Below are 10,827 nucleotides of genomic sequence, written 5' to 3' on the forward strand. Positions count from 1 at the left end.
TAAAGATTAAAACATTTCACATTAAGTTTTGTACATTTTTGTTGTTGTTGTTTATTTAAAGAAAAGTAAATTTCCTCTTTATATCTTACATCTTGAAGTTATTCACTATAAATTTATATAAATCAGACATAATGACAATTTAATAAGAACTCAAGCCTTATTCATCCTGTGGGAGTACTACTGTGACGTCTTTCAGAGAGCTTTGTGATTGCTCAGCCCTAAGTGTAAGCCCTATAAAATGATGGGCTTTGAAATGCTGGTCAGGGTAGAGTGAAAAGCAGTTGCTGGCAATAATAGCCAACCCATAGCCAGTACCAAGTTCTGGTTCAGCTCTGAGGGCAGAGAACTGGTGGTGCCTTTCTTGGCCTCATCAGACTTCAGCACCTAAGACAGCTCCAATTATTCTCCTTCTGTACGGAAAGCTCCGGAGGAACACTACTTGGCAAGGTGAGTAAAAACTTTACCTTCCTTCTTTTTGTCCCCTCCTCCTACTTTGAAACTTTTCTCAGGGTATATTGAGTATTTCTCTCTCTTGAAAAGAATTTTACAGTGTTCTTCCTTTACAACAACAAAAAACAATTTTCTCAAGTCACCTGGTAAGTGTAGAAATGCTTAACTTTTATATACTTGTGGATTTTCTGAATTCTTTTGGTTGGAAGATGCTTTGCCCTGCTTGCTCAATACTTCACTCAATACTGTCTTTTAAAAAATGTATTAAAGTAGGGTGTGGGTTTTTGTTTTTATTTTGGGTTTTGTTTTGTTTTGTTTTGTTTTTTGCCTGTTATATTCATTTCTAACTGAAGGGTTCAGGGGGGCACATTGTTTTACAAGTTTCAACTTTTTTTTTTTTTAAGTGTTGTTCTTTCTATTTCATAGGTTAGTTATGTGAACCAAGGAAGCATTCATTTTCCTCTTTAGGTCTAAATGCTGTGATTTTTACACACAGCAAGAAAAACAAAGCTTAAATTTTAAGTTCCTATCTATGAACTATTTAGAAATGAAATCTGTAAGTGGATTAGATGTAAAAAAGCACAAATATTATTTTTAATATATTTTTCTTTTTGTGGTAAAAATTATTTCAATGGTAATATGCAGTTTAATAATTTTTGGTATTAATTTTCACTATTAAGTTAAGCTTGTTCAAACCTGGGCATAAGAAAATAAATTCCTAATAATCTCTATAATTAAAAGGGGAAAAAGAAATGTATGTACAATTTTTATACTGATATGGGTATGTGTGTATATATATACATACATACATATATAGACACACATTATTAAATAGATGATACTCCAGTGTTAAATTAATTAGACACTAGAAAGAGAAACTGTTTCTTTAGTTAGAAAAGATACAAAGCATGTGTGCTACAACTCTGTTACAAGAAGATTGTTCCCATGGATACTTCCAGCACTATGAAAGTATGGCATTCCATGTATACTTGGCCCAACTGAGTGCCTAGTGAGAGAGGCAGCAGTTGAAAAGGACCCTAATTTTTATTCAAGCAGCTGTCACCAAAAGAACAAAACAACAAACTTATTGATTTAAAAGTTAATTATATTACTGTTTAACTCTTTCTATAAGAATTACTTTTTCCTAACCCTGCAAGAGCCTTCAGAAATTACTACTAGACACTCAGAATTACTTTGCTGGTGATATCCTTGGCTGGAAAACTGATGTGATTCTCTCTCTTTCAAGGTACAAAGATGGAAACCAGAAGTAAGTCCCAGCTACTTGTGTTGCTAACACTTGTCGGCATGCTCTTCTCTCACACATTGGCATGGCCTCTCTTTGGAGCACCCTCTGTTCTGAGGTAATTATCCAGGCAGTTGAACATTCCTTTTTTATGTATATGGTAATTTTCCATACATTATTTTGGACAATTCAAATTTTTAAGTTCATATTATTTATTTAAATTTTTTGGTTGATGTGTTAAGCAGGGTTTTTGAACATCAGATCAACATGACTATTCTGTATCCTGGGGTCCACTCCCAGAGCATTAGTGATAGTGTCAATGACTAGTTTTAAGGATAGGTGGATCACATTTCCAAACAGGGAGGAGGAAGGATTTGATTTTCTTTTCATTCAAAACCAGTTTTAGATAAGAAATAAGCTTTTATCCATTATCATCTCAGTTCAGTTCAGTTTCTGATAGAAAAAAATAGATGTGTAGTTGCCTGCCTCATTATATTTCAAGATCAATCAGTAAATAATCTTAAGGTTAGTGGTTAATTAGTGAAACATATATTCCATCATGCTGGACAGATCTACCTATCTAGCCACAATCAATTTGCCAATATTGTAAATTGTGGAATAACTGATCTACTGAGTTAGCCTCCCACAGTGAGTGAATTTTAATATACTTGGTTTCAACCCTAAATTCTTAGTTTCACTGTTCTCTGTGTTGCATTTCATATCTCAAATTCAGAGATTATAACACAACTCCTTTTTAAAACTTTATCTGAAATAAAATAAATTTATCTTAAAGAAGTGAACAGTAAATGAAAACTACAGTAGTTTCATACTGTCTTTCCACTTATGGGTAGTACTGAATAATCTCTTAGTTATTAGCGTTTGTGAAATCTGCTTAAAGCCAGATCTTATGTTGATTTATAATCACACAGAATGATCCAATATGAATGGTTATATCACATATCACAACAATCACAAGAATGTTGAAGTTTGCATTAATTGCTAGGCTTCATACAAAGAGGGCTGTTTGTTGCTTCTACCAACTACTACATCATCAAAAGACGCACAAGTACCCAGAAGCTGATGCACTCCTTGGAGGTTTACTCTAATAGTCAAAATAGACACACTCATAATTTTAATAGTGTGCTGGTGTTTAAAATGTGCATGCACTCAAAAATATAGTCATATTTCATGTATAAGCATGACTATTCTTAGTCACTCAGTAAAGCATTGTACATCCCTCACTAAAATTGTATTAATACATAAATTAGAAATAAGAAGACCCTACAAAATTTATTGAACTTGAGTAACTACTCAGAGATGGAGAGATTCTTTGCACTTGATTAATACAGAGAAATATATCACACTAAGGTGAATCTTTAGATTAAATTTACAGACCTAGATAAAGAAAAGCAGTTAATATCTGCCTCTTGAGAAATGTTTGACAAATGATACTAAACGCCAACAAATACATGAATTGCTCCCAGTTTTTATATTGGACATTTAGAATTTTTTGAAGTTTCTGTTTTGTACCAAATATTTCTACCTGTGAATAACTTTGCAAAGTGAAGATATTGCTAACAAAGTGTACTTTGCTGAATGCACTAATAGTATTGATCTAAGTAACCCTTATGTTTGTTACATACACCTTGTAAAAGTTCATGGCATCTATTTTATGGGATAATACAAAATTTCCCTATTTATTCTCTAAGTAGAATATAGAAGCCAGTAAATCTAACTATGCTATCCATATATTGTGAACGGGTAATTCTTCTAAAAACATCATCTTATTTCCAATGGCTGTAAAACCATAAACACTATCTTCTGAGAAAGGAATAGATTATACCTCTGTTATATGTTTTCCTAAAGGCTGGATGACAGAATACCACTTGAAGAAGCAAATGAACCGGATCAAATTTCATTAAAAGTAGACACAGACATCTTGCAAAATGCATTGGCTGAGAATGACACACCCTATTATGATGTATCCAGGTGAGGATGTTTTTATTGACTTTTATTTTAGAAAATTTATTTTTGAAATATAAATGTCATAATTTGTGTTACTGTGAAACTACTCTTACGAAACTACTCTTACGATACTACGATACTAAAGGAGGTTTCCATCCTCCTTTGCTTCATTCAGCCTAATTTATTGAAGCTCTAGCAGCTGTACCTGCCTGATTATCATGTAGAGAGGGTGTAACAAGCTAGGATCAAAAAGTCCTTCCCTTGCACAGAACCGTTTGTCTAGGGCAACATAAAAGTATAAATAGAGCTGTTCTATACTGAAGACAAAGTATAAAAATTCCTGTTTTGGATAGGAAAGTTGGCTGACCGTCCCTAAGGGCCTCTCTCCCTTAAGAGATTTTGTTTCCAAATATTTTGGCAGGAGAAAGAGCAAAAAGTATAATAAAGTTTTTGCTGACATTCAGGATAGTTTCTCCTTGTATGTATTTTTCTTCAGCATAGAAGAAACAAAGCACCATAAATAAATAAAGAGAAACCAATTTTAATATATTATTTTTCCCAATCAATATTTATCGGAGAATTAGTTTTAGAGTCTCTCTCAGAAAGCATTACCTAATATTGAGATAGACTTCTAAAAATTTAAATTCTTTTAATTCTTTAAAGTTTTGTGTGAGAAATATATCTCCCAATATTAAGTGACTAGAAAATGTGTTTTATTAAGTTGTCAAGAAACTTTCTTTTGTACTTACGTTTTCACAAGAAGCTTTCAAATAGCTGATACGTTTCTTTCTCGTTTAACAAGGCAAAATAATATTTTAGGAAACCATTTACAAAATAATGGCTGTCCCTCCTCCTTCTTTTAGGAATACCAGACATGCTGATGGAGTTTTCACCAGTGACTTTAGCAGACTCTTGGGTCAACTTTCTGCCAAAAAATACCTTGAGTCCCTTATTGGAAAGCGAGTTGGGTAAAGAGAATTTATTATTTTATCAAACACATTATGATTATTTAATCTACAAGTTATTTATTATTATTAATTTTTTACTGTTAACAATTTCCTTATTTGGCTCAAACCTGAGAAGCCTTGAGGATGTGCAGTTTAGTTGAAAAATAATTTAGATTCTTCAATAAAATATACCAGGCCCATGGATTTAGGAAATCAACTTTTTAGTGATAGCCTACTGCTCACTGACGTACTTATCTTTTTTAAGCAGCAATCATTTATAAATCTGTAATCAAATTTATCTAGACACAGTAAAAAATAGGGCATAGTATAAACTGAAGCAAATTTTATTTTATTTTTTTAAAGATTTTATTTATTTATTTGACACAGAGAGAGAGAGAGAGCACAAGCAGGCAGAGAGGCAGGAAGAGGCAGAGAGAGAAGCAGACTCCCTGCTGAGCAATGAGCCCGATGTGGGACTCCGTCCTGGGATCACGACCTGAGCCAAAGGCAGCCGCCTAACCGACTGAGCCTCCCGGGGTCCCTGAAGCAAATTTTAATATTTATCACAGTATTTGTTTTTAAATTCCTGATCCAACCAAGTATTGGACGTTCTTTCTTTAAATGGCCAATGGCTGAATATTTAGATGGCAGTATTCAGGATGGCAAAGCTTGTAAAGAATGTATTTTTATAGAAAATTTCCTCCCTGTGGGGCAGAACACAAGTTCAAGTATTCCCCCATTTTTCTTTGATAAATTAGTTTCTCAGTTAGTACAGAATGTGTAGTTAGACTCTCAGCAAGTGCCAGAATGTGCTGGATTATTCCTTGCTCTCCTATACTTGGGTTTAGATATATCTTTCTTTTAGTCTTTTTGTAAGAGAAAAGGACTGGGCACTGGAATTCTGACTCCCAAGACATTTGGAACTTTGGCATGTTTATAATTGTTTGTTCAAACACTTTGGTTTCCTTTCATTTGCGTTCCTTAGCAATAGCTTCTCAGAAGACCGGGGACCGATCAAACGGCACTCTGATGCCGTCTTCACCGACAACTATACCCGCCTCCGAAAGCAGATGGCTGTGAAGAAATACTTGAACTCAATTCTGAATGGGAAGAGGAGGTAAAGGGACAGAGAACTTGCTAAAATGAGAAATTATACATGAGTTCAGAAATAGAAGCTCCATATGAAGACATTTATCTCTCTATCTCGTGATCTATAGTCTGTGAAGCAGTAATGTTCAACCTTGGCTTACGTTAGACTACCCTGGAGAATTTTTTAAAATCCTGATGTGTGCCTTACCCAAAACCAACTGCTAGAAAATTAGTACCTAGGTATTGGTATTTTTTTAGGAGCTTCCCCACTAGATTGTACTGTGCATCCAGAGTGGAAAATGAGACTGTAGAGGCATCTACTCTGAATCTGGGAACAGGTTTTATCAGAAGTGCTAATTTTTTTTTAAGGTTTTAATTTTAGAGAGAGAGAGAGAGAGAGAGAGTGTGTGTGGGTGTGTGCGCGCGCGTGCACGCGCGTGCAGAGAGAGGGGCAGAGGGAGAGGAAAAGAGTCTCAAGCAGACTCCATGCTGAGCCCAGAGCCTGTCATGGGGCTCGATCTCAGCACTCAGAGATCAGGACGTGAGCAGAAACTGACTGAGCCAGCCAAGTACCCTCAGAAGTGCTAGTTTATTAAACATGTTAAGTACCGTCAATTAGCAATTTGATACCATATGGAACTCCCTTCACATGCATACACAATAACTTTATTTTACCAAATTAAGCCATGAGTTCTTTTGTATTCCAAGATTCTGTAAGACCCATGTTTCTCTACGGTGAATAAGTGTTGGATTACAATAAGTAGGAAGTATGTACTTACACAATAAGTATATAATTACTTATTATAATTAGTAGGAAGTGGGATGCTCTCTCTTTTTATCCCAATTATTTTTGTTTCGATGGTGAGTATTAAGAACAAACTTCTTTAGGCAAGATCAGACAAGATGAATGACTTTGCCCACCAGATTATACTTCTGTAAATATAATTTTAGACACTTTATGATTGAGGATAATCTTAGGTAATAATTAACCTCAAAGACAATTGGTTAGTCCTCAGGGCACTTTATAGAGCAACGGAGAGCAGCGAAAGTCACACATCATCAGTTTCCTGGAAGCTTTCTCATCGAAGAAGCTTCACATGCACACTTTTCTTTTTCTGGCCTGCAGCAGTGAGGGAGAATTGCCTGACGTTCCCCAAGAGCTAGAAAAATAATGGAAAAGCTCTTTGAAGCAAAGCTGCTGACAACTTCCCAGTGGTGAGCATATCTATGCATTCTTATTCGTATTTTATTCTTAGAGCAAACATCTAATTATTTCATTAGGTGAGAGTCACTTGATAAAAAACAGCTTAGGGGTCTCACAATGAGGCCTCATGGAAAAAGACACTTCTCTCTGGCACTTCTATCTTCTATCTTTCAGTAAACAGCTGAAAATGATTCATGCAGTGCTCTGATAGCAAAAAAAAAGAGAGAAAGCTCACAATGGGCCAACAGTTTGACCACCTGAATGGTACTCCTAGTTTACTCAGACTTATTTCTAACCTTCTGTTGAGATATAAAACAGAGGAATCTGACTCACGCTAATGGGAAAAACTGGATTTTTCTTGAGAATTGAGCCATGCTGCTTTTAATAATTTAAGGTTTAGCCCCATGGATGACTGTTAGCACTTCATTTAATTTAAGTACAGGGAAATGCGACCAAACTGCAGTATGGTTCGTTATTATGAAAACACCAAGGCACTCTGGGTTTATTTGTATTCCTTGAACCATAGCAAGCTTCATGCAGCAAAGTTAAATGTAACTTCTTGTACCTACAAATTGAGTGTAGGTGCTATGATCCAATAGTCTTTATATTTCAAATACTTTTTGAATAGAGAAAGCACAAGTAGGCTTTTTTCTTTGTTAAGTGATAAGCTTGTTTTCTCAGTTGTTTTATGTATATATGGATACAAGACACAATTCTTTCCTGGGTTACGATAATGTTTACATTAGCTCATAAAATATATTTATTTATATAATACATTGTATATTTATATATTATATATATTATATATACACATTTATATAATATACATTATATAAATAAATACATTTATAATATTTGGCCAGTGCCTAATGAAATTTTATGCCATCATTGTATCAGAGGTTGGTTAATTTTTTTCTGTAAAGGGCTACTGAGTAAATTTTTTTGGCTTTGTGAGTTATATGGTTTCTCTTACGACTACTCAAACCCGTTCTTGTAGCAGGAAAGCAGCCACAGATAATATGTAAAATGAATGGGAGTCACTGTTACAATACTATTTTATTTGTGAAACCTCAAGTTAGGCTGGACTGCATATAACCTCTGACTAAGTCAAGGAGACTAAACTAGACCCACACTCAGACTGAAAACAATCCATGGTCTTTATGAAATTCCTGGCGCAGAAAGCTAAGGTTTTTGTGAGAGTCATCAGAGCATGAGCAGAGTGTCTGAGAAGACACCTGCCTGATTTGTTGCTTTTGTCCACTGAGAGACATGTTCAGGGTCCTGCACTGGCCCCCTCCTTACCATGTACAGATATTTCAGAGAAACAGGTCCCTTTGCTCAAAGAAGAAAAGTCACATACATCTTCCTGAAAATGTTTACAAGAAGAAGCTTATTTCATTTAATTAAGAAATACAAGAGGAACCAAAATATAAAGGAGGATTAATTGTTCTGTCTTTTGTAAGCTGTAAGATCATTTACGAGATTCCATCCTCCCTTCTTTTCTTTTCCGAATGGGTAATTTTGGACAGATTCTTTTAATGGGAAATCCTGTGTGTCAACCATGTGTGAAAATTACAAATGGGTAATTATAATGACAAATTAAAGCACCTCTTCATATGTCAGTTTCTTTCTGACAATGAGTCCTTTGGAAGATACTTTTCTGATATCCCAGAACATGACAGGCTGTTCACAAAGGGTAAAGGGAAATAGACGTGATAAAATGAGTGGGTGAGTGAATGAAACTAAGATGCTGTAAATAAAAATATTTTCATGCTTAAAACACCATTTTTTTTCTTTTTCAGAATTCGTGAAGGAAAATGATAGGCGGAGTAATTATATTTTGAGTTCTACATGTGTAATTCAAGAAAACAACTTCAATATCAAAACCAAATAAAATATATTGTGTTGTGAATGTTGTGATTTACTTTATCTTAATGTAATAACTGTGATGTTTACATTGTATTATTTGAGCGTTCTAAAACTTGTCTTTAACTCATAAAAATCCTGTAATTTCATATGCTGTGTATCCTTTCTAACAAAAATATATTTAGTGATAAGTAAATACTAGGTTAATTCCAATTATGTGAGGCTTTTGGGGAAAGTAGTAATAGAACACAAATGATGTGTTTATTTATAGAGCATACTTAACTATTCAGAAGTGTGGAGCACATAATCAGTGAGTCTAAATTTGAATGGTAAGCAGCTAGAATGCCGTGTTCAGTAAACTGCAAAATGTCTAAGAGAAAACCAAAAACAAAGATAGAAAGACATTCTTTGAAAGAGATTTTCAGGAAGTGGTATATATTTTCACATTTTTAGGCATTATTTATTTTGAATAAGATTTAGTCTCTCCCATTCAGATCTCTATTTGCCGAAGGCTCTCTTCTGTTGTGGTGTATCAGTGAAAGATAATGGCCTCTGTTTCTGACAACCGACCTATCCTTTCTGCTTGTGTGAAGTATGTGTAAAATGTAAACTGAATGGAACCTTTGTTTTTCTGTAATAAATTTTTTTTCCATAATTACTCAAATAATGCTTTGATCATCAGCTTCCTTCAGTGAAAGTATATTTGGAGACATGACTATTTTTCCAAAAGGACTGTAGGAAATTAAATAGAGAAAATAAAGAACTTTGATTATCATTCCAGACACTTTCTATTGTTTTGATTCTGTTAAGTGATGCAGCAGTAACTCGTTTTAGCTCCCAAGGCCGTCATTAGATGGTTTTTGTGATGTTTGAGGTAGGACTATATTTGATTCTGTGTAAGTTCTAAAATCACAATGACTCAAATATGAGAGAAATTTCTTTCTCACATAATGGCAGAAAGGAAATATCATGGGTTAGTTTGAAGATATTGTCCCATGAAACCTTCAGGAAACTAAACCTCTTCTTGTGATCCAAAATTGTAGCTGGAATTCCAGCCATCATCTCTGCATTCTAGGCAGTAGGATGGAAGAAAGACCATAGAAAAAAAAAAAAAAACAGGTGCAAAGAGTGCATGTAGGTTCTCTTTTAACTAATATTTTATGCTAATGATCTCTTTGACTAGAACATAGTTTTATGATCAGAGTCATTTGGAAAACAGGCCAGAAAATGTTTTTGGTTTTGTTTTTTTCTCGATAATCATGTGCCCTACTAAAAACTGGGGGTTCTGGTAATATAAAACAAGGAAAGAAGAGACTTCTGCAGGATTTTTTTTTTTTTTTAAATCTTGGGGTATGGATCTTAAATGCTTACCAAAAGCCCTAGAGAAATGATGAAGAAAGTGAGAGTCAATAGACCCTAACCATTAATGAGGAATCATTCTCATCATAAGACAAATTTTGCTCAGGTTCATTTGCTACAATTAGAACAAATGCCTATATAAGGGAAGTCTAGTCTAGAACCACCAGTAAATGCAAAGCAGTTGACAGAATTTTAAGTGAATTGGACAAACTGTATCTTTTGCTCATTTCTGATTCCACAAATCATTAAATATTTGTTGAGTGAACTTTCTGTGCAAAACATTTACTGTGAAAACCAGAAACTTCTAGTTGTTATTTGCACATAAGAAGCTTGTAAAGATCCAATGGGGACATAATTGTAATGTAATTCAAGTATGTATCTAAAGAGTTTTAATTTTATCTTATTAATGTAAGTCTTTTTAATTTAGTCACTATTCTTTCATGAAATATTGATCAAATGAATCTGATGTGTAATTTAGATATCTGAGAGATGAGTGTTCTGGGCAGAGAAAACAGCAGGTGCAAGTGAGAGGAAAATCCTGGCATATCTGGACAGTAAGGAAGCCAGTGTGGCCCGAGCAGTGTGAGCTGGACTGGGCAGAATAGGACATGAGATCAGGGAGAGTTCCAAGGACCTTGTGGGGCCTCACAGGCTACAATAAAGACTTAGCAATGAGATGAGGAGATGTGGCAGTGTTTCAGAGA

General features: G+C 34.6%; 1 protein-coding gene across 3 annotated transcripts; it reads left to right on the forward strand.

The window, feature by feature from the left end:
- Positions 1 to 240: 240 nt before the first annotated feature.
- On the forward strand, positions 241 to 9,549 carry VIP (vasoactive intestinal peptide). 3 transcript variants are annotated; one of them, XM_032836487.1, is made up of 7 exons: positions 241 to 447; positions 1,697 to 1,811; positions 3,560 to 3,682; positions 4,522 to 4,626; positions 5,591 to 5,722; positions 6,821 to 6,909; positions 8,701 to 9,549. In XM_032836487.1, the coding sequence occupies exons 2-6, from the start codon at positions 1,705 to 1,707 to the stop codon at positions 6,864 to 6,866; spliced, it is 513 nt and encodes a 170-aa protein (XP_032692378.1). In that variant the 5' UTR covers positions 241 to 447; positions 1,697 to 1,704; the 3' UTR covers positions 6,867 to 6,909; positions 8,701 to 9,549. The 3 variants fall into 3 exon arrangements, with proteins under 3 accessions (XP_032692378.1, XP_032692376.1, XP_032692377.1); XM_032836485.1 differs by lacking the exon at positions 241 to 447 and having other exon boundaries at positions 6,824 to 6,909; XM_032836486.1 differs by lacking the exon at positions 241 to 447 and having other exon boundaries at positions 5,597 to 5,722.
- The last annotated feature ends 1,278 nt before the right edge of the window (positions 9,550 to 10,827 follow it).

Source organism: Lontra canadensis, unplaced genomic scaffold (assembly GCF_010015895.1).
Source record: "Lontra canadensis isolate GAN:19392208 unplaced genomic scaffold, GSC_riverotter_1.0 scaffold92, whole genome shotgun sequence".
NCBI lineage: Eukaryota > Metazoa > Chordata > Mammalia > Carnivora > Mustelidae > Lontra > Lontra canadensis.